General features: G+C 43.7%; 1 protein-coding gene across 1 annotated transcript in view; it reads left to right on the forward strand.

The window, feature by feature from the left end:
* Nucleotides 1–12,654, forward strand: part of LZTS3 (leucine zipper tumor suppressor family member 3) — a 179,640-nt gene that overhangs the window by 150,721 nt on the left and 16,265 nt on the right. Inside the window, exon 3 of the mRNA XM_030190999.1 lies at nucleotides 4,293–5,123. Within this exon, the coding sequence (XP_030046859.1) occupies nucleotides 4,293–5,123 (831 nt within the window). The remainder of the gene's footprint in view (nucleotides 1–4,292; nucleotides 5,124–12,654) is intronic.

Here is a 12,654-nt window from a genome sequence, read left to right on the forward strand (position 1 = left end):
CATGGCCGTCATGCGTGCAGGGCCTACGTGCGGAGTTTTCCTTATATGGGATTTCTCATTTATGGATCATTATCAAATATGCGAACTTCATCCACAATATATTTCCCGTACCTGCATGTTCTGCAAGTACACTGCATGTAGTTGCGAACATCCAGATAGAGGGAACATTTAAGGAACAGTGAAAACTATCAAGTACAGTAACATATTATTTGTCACCACTACCGTATTCTTCGTATACTTTGGCTGTCCCTGATTTGGCCGGTTTGAACCACAATAATGGAATGTTTAATGGCGGCCTTTTTGCTATGCTTTAGCCGGATTTAATTTGGCCGGCTTCTACCGCGATAATGGTATATCTATGGCCGCCCTTATGGCCGGCCATCTCATTCGAAAATACGGTTTGCTCCTCTGTTTCTTGGAGCCGGCCATAGCGATGGCCGGCCATCTATTTGGCCGTCGCTGTTCGATTATGCCCCTCCAAACCATCTTTTAGCCCTGGACATTTTTGCTTTGTTCCATTATAGAAGAAAAACATCCAAGTTCTGGGAACGCCCAATTCCTGCCCCCAACAAACCCATACCACCAGGGGAAGAAGGGAAGGGATTCTGCTCCAGGTACTTCCTTATGATCTTCTCAAAAAAAAAAAAAAACCCAGGAGGGTACCAGCCCATCCTAGACCTAAGAAACCTGAACAGATTCCTAGTCGAAGAAAAGTTCAGGATGCTTTCCCTGGGTAGCCTTCTTCCTCTCATTCAGGAAAGTGACTGACTATGGCCTCTGGACTTAAAGGGTGCCTATATTCATAATTTGATACTTCCAAGTCACAGGAAGTATCTCAGATTTCGAGTGGGGAAACACTACTACCAGTATCGCATTCTGCCTTTTGGCTTGGCATCTGCACCCAGAGATTTCATGAAGTGTCTGGTGGTATTTGCAGCGTATCTACACCAACTGGGGGGTGTATGTCCCTACCTGGACAATTGACTGGTCAAGAGCACATCTCAGGGAGCTAGGGAGTCAATGAGGATGACTATTCAGGTATTAAAGCTACTGGGGTTTGTCATCAGTTACCCCGTCCCACCTAGAATCAGTTTGTCAATTGGCGTACATAGGAGCCCTGCTAGATATAGCACAGGCTTAGGCCTTCCTTCCTCAAGCGAGAGCGGATACCTTGGTAACACTTGCCTCGCAGTCCTCAGCAGCCAACAGGTTTCAGCCCAGCAAATGTTGAGACTGATGGACCACGTGGCCTCTACCATACATGTCACTCCCATGGCAGGCTCCACTTGAGAACGGCCCAGTAGACCTTAGCTTCCCAGTGGTTTCAGGTGACAGGGAACCTATCTGATGTCATCCATATACTACCAGATCTGGCACATGCCCTTCTCTGTTGGACAGTTCAGTCCAATTTGACTCTGGAACCAAATTCCACCAGCTTGGAAGATGCTGAGAACGGATGCATCCAACCTCGGTTGGTGAGTTCATGTAGATGGGCTTCACACTTAAGGTCTGTGGTCCACCCAGTCAATCTCCTAAAGCTCTGGGCTATTTGGAATGCTCTAAAAGCTTTCAGAGATTGGCTCCAGAGCTAAATTGTACTCAGTCAAACAGACAACCAGGTTACGATGTTCTATGTCAACAAGCAGGGGGGTACAAAATCCTACCCCTTGTGTCAGGAAGTCATGGGCATGTGACAGTGAACCCTACTTCATGGGATGGACCTATGCGCCATGTACCTATCGAGCAGGAACAACTGCCTGGCAGACAGATTGAGCAGGATATTGCCAACCACACAGGTGGTCTCTAAACATGGGCATAGCCCGGAAGGTCTTCTGAGAGTGGGCCACCTCGGTGGATTTTTTTGCCACTCATCTCAACAACAAAGTCCCTCAGTTCTGCTCCAGGCTTGGGTCACAAGGCAGGCTAGTATGAGATGCCTTTAACCTGTATGCATATCCTCCCATACCTCTCATAGAGAAGATTTTGCTGAAACTCAGACAAGATCACGGCACCATGATTCTGATCGCACCTTACTGGTCACGACAGATCTGGTTCCCTCTTCTTCTGAAGTTGTCATCCAAAGATCCGTGGAGATTGGACTTTTTTCAGACCCTCATCATGCAGAATGAGGGTTCCTTTCTGCTTCCCAACCTCCAATCCCTGACCCTCACAGCTTGGATGTTGAGAGACACCCTGGGATTGCCCAAGGGTGTCTCCTGTATCTTGCTGGCTTCCAGGAAAGATTCCACTAAGAAGTGTTACTCTTTTAAGTGGAAGAGGTTTGCTGTCTGGTGTAAGGAAAAAGCCTTAGATACCTTCTCTTGTTCTATACAAAAACGGGTTGAATACCTCCTACACCTTTCTGATTCTGGTTTGAAAACCAACTCTGTAAGGGTTTATATCAGTGCAGTTGGCGCTTATCACTGTGTAGGAGGCAAGTCCATCTCTGTACAGCCTTTAATTGTTCGCTTCATGAGAGGTTTGTTGTTGGCAAAGCCCCCCACCACACCTCCTACTGTGTCTTGGGATCTCAACATAGTCCTTACCCAGTGATGAAAGCTCCTTTTGAGCTTCTGAATTTCTGTCATCTGAAGTTTTTGACCTGGAAAGTTGTGTTTCTGGTGGCAGACACTTCAGCTCACAGAGTCAGTAGACTTAAGGCCCTAGTAGCTCACCCATTGTATTCTAAATTTCATCACAACAGAGTAGTCCTTCACATGCACCCTAAGTTCCTTCCTAAGGTAGTGTTGGAGTTCCATCTTAACCACTCAATTATTCTGCCAACATTTTTCCCAAAGCCTCATTCCCATCCTGGTGAAAGTATACTGTATACTTTAGACTGCAAGCAAGCCTTATCTGTCTATCTGGAGCGGACTCAAGCCCATAGACAGTCCATGTAGCTTTTTGTTTCTTTTGACCTCAACAGGTTGGGGGTGGCCATCAGCAAACGCACACTTTCAAATTGGATAGCAGATTGCATCTCCTTTGCTTATGCCCAGGCTGGGCTGACTCTTGAGGGTCATGTCATAGCTCACAATGTCAGAACCATGGTTGCGTCGATAGCCCACTTTAGATCAGCTTTCACAAAGGAGATTTTCAAGGCTGCAATGTGGTCTTCCCACACATTCACCTCCCACTACTGTTTGGATCAGGATACCCGATGTGACAGTTGGTTCAGACAGGCAGTTCTGTATAATTTGTTTGGTGTCTAGAATCCAACTCCACTCTCCTAGGCCCTACTTTATTTTATTCCAGGCTGCACCTACATAACTAGTTTGTATATAGTTTAAGGTTGATAGAACTTTTAGTCTCAACATTTCGAGACACAATTATCCTAGCTTTGTTGTTTTCAGTGAGCCTGGTAACTAGGGATTCCCAGATGTGAGAATATGAAGGCTTGCTTGTCCTCGGAGAAACCAAAGATTCTTGCCTGTAGCTGGTATTCTCCAAGGGCAGCAGGCCAATTATTCTCACATAACCCTCCCACCTCCTGTAGGAGTTGTCTATACTTATACGCTTTTTGCTTTTTCACCTGACTGGAGGATCTGCACTTGCGTGTCTGGTGAGAAGGCACCAGCACGTGTGGTGGGACTGTGCACGAACTTTCTACCTTTCTAGCTAGTCAGCATCTGCACTGGGCTCTGTCGGATGACATCACCCAGATGTGAGATATTTTTAGAGAACACCAGCTACAGGTAAGTATCTTTGCTTATACCGCCGCGGTAGAAAGTGGCCTAGCGCGCAGCAATTTCACACGCCAAAACTAGCTTGGGCTACTTTGTACTGCAGCTTAGTAAAAGGACCACTTAGGTATCCAGTCTACTATAAAGATGTCATTTTAATCATCTGATATTGACTTCTTATACTATAGGGCTCATTTTCAAAGCACTTAAACCTACAAAGTTCTATAGGTTGTTATGTAGCTTTGTAAATCTAAGTTCTTTGAAAATATGCCTCTATGTTTCATAAATGTTTAAACACACATTTGTTTCAAACGTTTTTTTAAGGATACCAAGGATATAACTTTCTCATAGTTCTTATTCTTTATTTTTATTTTTCTGTTTCTTGATAATTCTTATTGTAAACCGCTCTGGACCCTTGTAAGGGGGAGAAAGTGGTTTATAAATGTTGGATTACATTGAAAATCTGTCCTCTTTTGATATATAAATTGTCATTCACCTAAAATCTCACTTCCATATTGTCTGCCAATCTTAAGAAATGTTTGCCTTTATGTTGTATTTTTTATGTGAAATGATCTATTATTTTTAACTTGTACTATGTTTACTTTACAGAGTAATGAACCCTTAGTTAGACCTTCGGCCTTTAAACCAGTGGTTCCTAAAAACTTCCACTCCATGCAGAACTTGTGTCCACCACAGAACAATGGAATAACAGAAAACAGAAAGAGCTTAAACCACACCAACAGCAATAGTCAATCTGTGATCAAAAGTGGACTTGAGAAGACCAGCCTTAACAGGACTACAAATCAGGTGGGAGGTCTCTCTGATTCTGGTCGCAACTCCTTGACAAGCTTACCCACATATGGGACAGGCTACAGTCAACATGTTGGCCCAATGAGTGCTTCAACTAGCCATATAAATCGTATTGGGACTACTTATGTAGACAAGAACATAGTGGGATATAATGGAATATCTACCTCAGATAGTGGGCGTTCTTCAAGTAAGAGCACATCATCATTCAACAGACTGACTCAACTCAATGAAACAATGCCTTTTCATTCACCATCTAGTGATGACATCATTCAAGATCTTGAAGACAGATTGTGGGAGAAGGAGCAAGAGGTCCTACAGATGAGAAGAAACTTAGATAAAAGTGAGGCAGCCATTTTTCAAGTATTTGAGGAAAAGCAAAAGATCTGGGAGCGTGAAATGGAGGACCTCCGGCAGAACTATGCAAATAAGTTGCAACAAGTGTCTAAGAAAGCTCAGAGGGCACAGCAGGCCTTGCAGTTGCAGATCTTCAAACTCCAACAGGAGAAAAAAAAGCTTCAAGATGATGTTGGGCAACTTCTTCAACAGAGAGAGGAACTAGAAAAAAAGTGCATGGTGTTTAAGAAAGAACAAGCCGAGTTTCTTCCAAAGATTGAGGAAACCAAATGGGAGGTAAGACATAATAGTACATCCTAGAATTTCTGGAAGGTAGTCAGTAAACCCAAAATGCTGTCTATTGTTTAGCAGTCTAGTTCAAATGTTGTAGATTGGTAGGTTTCATGCACAAAGAGGATTTAATTACTGGTAAATGTATTTATTTATTGGGATTTATTAACTACCTTTTTGCATTAATTAGATTAGCTGATTTAGCTTTTTCCAGCATGTAGAAATGCTCTATATCACCTGAACATTGACTTGGCATGTTTGAATTCAACCCTAATAATTTTCTACTAATTTGTGCTTGTGACAGAAATCCTTAAAAATTATTATGTAGTATAGAATACCTTAAATGAGCACTTGGAGATAATTATTTTAGGTATTGTTTGCCTTTCTAATTCAGCTCTGTTTTGTTACAGCATTTAAAAATGGACATGGGCTACTGTATTGAAACCTATAATTTAAGATCATTTGGCAGTGATTTCTGTTCTCTTATACTCCCCAATCATCACTTCCAATGGATATATCCTTTCAGGGAGTGTCATTGACAAGCAACATGATGCCACCAAATTTCTCTCTCTTTCCTCTTCAAAGTCCTCTTCTGTTGATTTTTACTGGAAAAGACCATAACAGCCCATCTCCAGAGGAAAGGAACTCCTATAGGGCTCAAAAAATGTAAAATGCACCTGTGAGTTATAGCAAGAGTAACTTGAGATAACTTGATATCCACTTTGATTTTAACACAAGATGAATACATATTAATGGCTGCTTTGGGAGGTGTGCATGAAGGCACCCCACAGTAATCATTTTCTCAGGTGGGGCTGAGTGATTACCTTTTGAATTCTGTTCTTGACTCTCATAAGGCCCCACTCTGTAAGTAAAGAGGTTTGTGTGTTGGCTTAGATCATGTCTCAAGAGGAACAAGTCCTTTTGGCTCTTTATTTATGGCCATTCAAATCCAGGAGTATTTCCTGTAATGTGAAGTTACACAAACTGCACCAGTGCTTATTGTATAAAAGAAATAAGAAATCCTTCTCAGTACTCCAACTGTAAAAAGAATAAAATAATTTAAAAAAAAAGGACAAGAGGAATATTTTCACAATCAGCTATTTGATTGTCAGTTTCTGACGTTATGGAAATTGTTTTGATTGTCATCTTTTTTTTTTTTTACTGACTTGGTCTCTTTATTAATTTTTGAATTTTGTATGTGGCCTTCCTGTTGGGTTGGCTCCTCTTCCTCTCTTTCTCATAGGATTCTTCTCATGTTTCACAGTATCCCCTTCTTCCCTCTAGAGTCCTTTATTTCTTTTATTTTGCATTCCTTCCCTTCTCCTTCTCCCTCTCCCTGCCCCCCTCACCAGAGTCTTTTCTCCTCACTCATCTCTTTATCTCTCCCTTCCAGGATCCTTTCTTCATCCCTCCTTCTTCATCCTTCCCACCAAGGTTCTAGCCTCTTTGTTTGTTTCTTTCCATGCCCCCTACCATAACAGTCTCCCACCAAGGTTCTCACCTCTTTGTTTCTTTCCATGCTCCCTACCATAGCAGTCCTCCTTATTCCTATCTTTTTATCCCTCCTTCTTCCCCTCTTCCTCAGAAATCAGGGTCTGCTTTAACATGTGCAATCTCCTACATGATTTCTCTCAGGAGCAAATTGTTCAAAAGAGTTTGCACTTACAGTGACAGTAATTTACCTTGGCTTAGGAGTAAGGTAAATTACTGTCGTAAGTGCAAAGATATGAAGCCAAGATATGAAGAGTATGGGAAGGAGGAATTCGGGGGGGGGGGGGGGGGAAGAGTGGGTGAAGGTGATCAGAGAGTGAACAAGGATGACCTGGGAAGGTGCAGAGATGGGGGTTCGCAGGCTGGAGGAACACTGACAGTAAATGCAGAGGTGTTCACCACAGCCATTATTTGGGATGGGAGCTGACCTGGAACAGAACTAATGGTATTTGCCCTTGGCCTACTGTCGTTGAGCGGCAGCAGCAGGCAAAACCCCCCCGAGCAGGACTGGACTAACAAGCTTGGCTTGGCTGGAACCAGATGCTGGAACGGACTTGGCTTGACTGGAACAGGATTCAGGATTTTCAAAAAAGCTTGGCAGGAACAGAATCTGAAAGCAAACAGGGCAGAGATAAGCAGGAAGGGGACTGGAGCTGAAGACAAACAGGGCAGACACAAGCAGGATACAAAGCTGATCCACACAGACAAACAACAGAACTAAGGCTGGAGTGGGGGTGGGGGGTGGGAGAGGTGTTACACTGGCTATGGGATTATGTATATATAACTTCTTTAGTATGGAACTATTTTCTTTGTTCTTAGAGTTAGATAATATCTTCTTCAAAGAAAACTAAATGTAGTTCATAAATATCAATGTAGTCTGAAAGTACAATACATGCTTTTTAATATGCATTTGTTGCTTGTAGTAAAGGGTACTTGAGGTTTTGTTATTATTTTTTTGGCACTGTGCCCAGAACATCTTACAGAAAAAGAAGATAGAGAATAACCACTGTTGAAATACTAAGTGGTACAAAATTAAAGAGGCAAGGGAAGTGTAAGCCAGTGGAGTGAAAGGAAAGGCCAGTTGAAAGGGTAGGTATGAACCTAGACTGGAAGACTAGTGGGGAGGCAGAGTGTGGTTGTCAGGGGACACTGGCATAGAATTTAGTTATTTGGTGGTGCATGGGATACTCTGATTCAGGCTATAGTTTTACCTTACTTTGGGACTGAATGTTGAAAGACACACTGAATAAGTCACCTATAGAGAATCACAGTGTGCCAAATATATTTTAAGACTTGAGATTTTATTTTACTTTGATGCAATAATTACCAAAAATACCATTACCACAGACAGTTATAAAGGCATGGTAGCTTTGCAGTGGAAGCTGTACTGTCCCCGAGAGACATTAAAAATAATTAGATAGGGCTGTACTCTTTAAAATAGAAATGTTTTAATACATAATTAGATGAATAAATGAAGAAATTAAACAAACCATTTTGGCTTTTTTCTACTCCCCACCCCCCCCCCCCCCCCCCCCAAAAAAAAGAAACCTCTATTTGAATGACATTTGGAGTCATTCATTTGTAACCACTTACATTTATACCTGCCTGCAGTAGGACAATGGATATTGATTGTATTTAGGCCCCCAAATTCACCCCCAGGTTGATACTTCACAGCTGTCTCCAGTCCATCAGACCTTGAGTCAGCACTGTCTTTCCCAAAGTCAGTCCTTTTTAGGAATTTTATTTCAGCATTGTGTATTGACAAAGCACAATGACAAATTCTAGAATGCTAAGAACAGGTATGTAAGACGCCTGAGCAGGTTTGGGCATGGCTAGGTAAATAATACAGCCGGACAGGAGGTATAACTTCAACATAAAAGTATTTACAATAATAAAGTTCCTGGTCCTGTTAATTCACAGGACCGAGTCATAGCAAGGTCTTTCTATGCACACGTCCAAGTCCTCTGTAGTTCAAGAATCTAATTATTAGTTTTATATTCAAGTTTATATTCATGTACTCTCGGGCTTGTTTCCTCACAGAACCCGAGACATACAGAAGGGCACCACCCTGGCGGTTCAGCAAGCAGTCATAAGCCAGACTCTGGCAGCGGCAGCCCAAAACACAGTCCGTGGCTGCGGGGTTGCCATGCCCAAACTACAGTCTCTCACTTTTACTCTGCGGGTCGGGTCTCATCCAAGCCCAGCCTCCAGCACAGTTATATAGTTCAGCATAAGCAGTACTAAACGTTCCACCACTCTTGCATAGTTCAGTAAACAATACTAATTGTGCAGTACTCTTATACAGTTCAGTTCCTTAACTCCCACATGTACACAACTTATCACAGCTGTACAGTAATTACGTCTCAGGGCTTTACCCCAGCCATAAACTAGTATTTATACTCAAGGCTTATAATTCTCAGCCCGAGTCACAACCAACTCAAAGACACGCCTGGCTTACGTCAGCAAGATCTCATCACTTCAGTCATCTCAGTTCATCCACTTCTTTCCCTCAGGTTCTCGTTCTCTCTCTCTATCTGTTCCCCACACCCCCTTCAAGGTCTCTGTATCGGGACCTTGCTCCTCCTGGGCTCTGACCTCCCGGGGCCTTATCCTTCTGGACTTCCTGTCTTTTGGGAAGCCACTCCTTCCCGAGCAGGCAATCTCACTCTCCCATAATGCACTGGACCTTGCCATAGTAGTTCTGCAGTTCAGCCAGGGACATAGCAGGTCCAGCGCCACCTGCTGTAGGATGACTGAACTGCAATTCCGCATAGGGAATATCTATAGGGACATCTACACTAAGTCTCTCTGTTCCCCACATACCTCCCTCCCCCTCAGCTCAACCATATCATGTTGAGTGCCTGCTACTACCAGCAGTGAGGGGTCGAGGGAGTCGATCACAGGACCTCAAACATCCCATCAGCTCAAACATGCCAGTCTTACCACATGCACACATGAGCGGGGCAAGATTATTAGGGTAACCACCGGGCCCCATCACACCTATGGTTACCACAGTACCAGTTCCTATCATAGGAATACTCAAGTTAATGGACACCATCTGGATGGGGCTCTCATCTCCTCTGACACCCCGCGATCTTCTCCTCTCATGGGTGTTATCAATCTTCCTCATGGACCAATCACGTCTTCTTTTCTTGTGTCTCGGGGTCCTTCTTGCCATCCACATCCATACTCGAACACTTCCTCTCCACTCTAGGACCACCTCTTCCGGTGAGCAAGGTTGATCTAACTTCCAGGGTCCAATCTTATTCGATCCCACCTTCTCTTGCACTGTGGCCACTGGCTTCAGACACCCAAATGGCTTGTTAGTCCTTTTAGTATAGGGCTCAGTGAGCTCCCCGGCTCCGCTCAGGGGTTCTCAATTCTCCCACTTCATCTTCCATACATCTCTTATCTCCGGTAGTATTCATCTCTGGGTTAGGCAGTGTCAGGCCCACCCAACGGTCAATTCAGGTACTTCTGGCCTTTTCTTCTCTGCTGCCGGTATCATCTTCCTCCTTAAACTCGGCTGGGCTGCTTATATCCTGGCCCACTATTTCAGGATCCAACCTTGTTATAGGCTTGCCCCTTTGGTGTCTTAGGCCAATCGTCTTGGCCTGGACCCCCTGGACACCGTCTCTAGGTTCCAGTTCACATCTCCTTTGCAACAACTCCTGCTTCTGATCAGCTGTCCATATGGCCTCCTCCAGGTCCTTCTGGACATCAAGTGCCTCCTTCAGGAATTTCTTTCACTGTTCTACCTGAACAGATAATTCCTTCTCGGGATCCTGATCCTGAGCCTCATAGGCTTAGGGCATCTTTCTGGACTGGACTGTTACTTCTCCTCCACCATCACTATGGCTTCTTTCAGTGAATCTCCGTCATATACGTTGTTTCTACTTGAGTAACTTCCTTCAGTTTAATAACCTCTGGCTCTGTTGCAGCTTTACTCTCAGGTATCACCACCATACTACACTCTGCATGTGGAAATAGTTTCTTTTTTTTGTGATGCCTAATCACCAACCACCGTATTACACTCAGCATGTGGAAATAGTTTCTTTTTGTGTGTGTGTGTGTGTGTGTGTGTGTGTGTGTGTGATTTCCATCTCCAATTGCCATACTACACTCAGATGTGGAAATTGTTTCTTTTTCTTATGGTCCGATCACCAATCATTGCACTACACTCAGTACATGGAAATGGGTTGTTTCCATTGTTCTTAATTTGGAAAGGGCTTTCTTCTAGGTGTCGCTGTTGCACATCCATGCTCTCACACTTACTGACTCCGTCCCTTGGGTCAGCTACAGGATCTCTTCGTGTTCACATTTCTCTAAATACCTTGGAATTTTCCCATTATTATTATTGCTTCTTGACACTCTTGCACCTTGCCAGCCTCTGCGCTGGGACTTTGCTGCCACTTGGTCAGCACCTCAGTATTTATTAGTTGCAGGGTCAACTGTTTGTGCCCCTCTGTCAGATCAATATCCTCTTCTTGCAGCACTCTTAACTTATTCTGGAGGTTTAGAGTGCAGGCTTTTACTTCCTGGAGCTCCTGTTGTCTGATTTGCCCCTCCTGAAATGGAATATCCACCCTAAGGGTCAATGCCCGGCATTTCTCCTCCAGGGATCGCATAGCTTCTTTTAATTCTTCTTCCACTTTTTCATGTGGGTCAGCCAGGCTTTTAATTCCTCCTCAGCCCGTGCCCATGACTCATATCCTGAATCTGGACGTCATGCATCATTCTGGTCTCTTCAATGTTCCTTTACACTGCTGTAATTTTCCTTCTAGGCACTTCTGGAGCTTCTGCTCTTGAGCTACCCCTTGACTCAAGGCTCTTCGTTCCTGTTCCAATCTCTTTAAATCTTGCTAAAGCCTTTATACTCTGGGTTACCTCTTGGTTTTTAGCTTCTAACTTTAGGTTAGCATGCTTCAAGCTCTCTGCTAACTGCTTAGTTTTTCCAGGCTCTTCTGCTATTTTGGCTACCACTAGGGTCTTCTTGCTGTCTCTCCTGGACTTGTATCTCCAGCTGCTGCTTTTCCTTAGAATAGGCCTCCTGCAGCTGGGACACTTCTACCACAGCTGGCTTGAGGTGATGGTATAGGGGTTTCGGGGGGGGGGGCACTAGGCCACCAGGGCCTGCAGTTGGAGGGGAGTCTGGGAGGTCAGCCCCTGTGTTTGACAGGTCCAGGCTTTTAACAGCCCGGACCTGTCAAACAAGTGCACTTTTACCCTGTGATCAGAGATAATAGTGTGCTTAAATTTGCATTCTATTATCTCTGATCATAGGGTGGTAAGGCCCCATGCTGTTCCAGTGCTATTTTTAGAGCGCTGTTTGGAACAGCATGGGGCTTTTGATCATCTAGGCATAAGTCCCTCACTGCCTCACAAGGTACTATTTATGAAATTGAACTCACAGTATCCCTGATAGATTGGCGTGGGTGGAAACATGCCCAGTCTATGCTTGAAATAATCATTCTTGAAAAAAGTTACAACCCAAGGCTGGAGTAAAGTGTTATAACTGTGGTCTGGTGACAGATTCCTTTTAATTAAAAAAAAAAAGTCATCCCTTATTAAGGGCAGCTGCAACATTTTTTGAACAATTGGGCCATCTTGTGGTCATTGTAGATTCTAGGGCTGCATGTTATGGACGTTATTTTGCCTTGAAATCTCAACTTAAATTACCAAATTATTCCAAACCTATTTTTTTCAACCATAAGAGGATTTAGGGTGGAAGTTAGCAGTAAAATATAGCATTTTTCCACAGCTTTATTTTGCTGTTGGAGTCACTAATCTTCAGTAATTCAGGGGTGAGAGTTACTAAGCTGCAGTAAAAACTGGAATTTTAACACAGCTCAGTTTACAGTTTGAGTTGCCAACCTACCAAAACTCGGTACCACAGGTTAGTGACTTCCACATACATGAATAATGCAACTTGTGATGAACCTCAGAAGCTGTATTATTCTGCTCCTCAGAAGCATCCTCCTACTAACTTATGGCCTGATACTCCCAGGGACCTAGACATAGTAGCAGACAACACCCTCCCCCCTTC

This window comes from Microcaecilia unicolor, chromosome 2 (genome assembly GCF_901765095.1).
Source record: "Microcaecilia unicolor chromosome 2, aMicUni1.1, whole genome shotgun sequence".
NCBI lineage: Eukaryota > Metazoa > Chordata > Amphibia > Gymnophiona > Siphonopidae > Microcaecilia > Microcaecilia unicolor.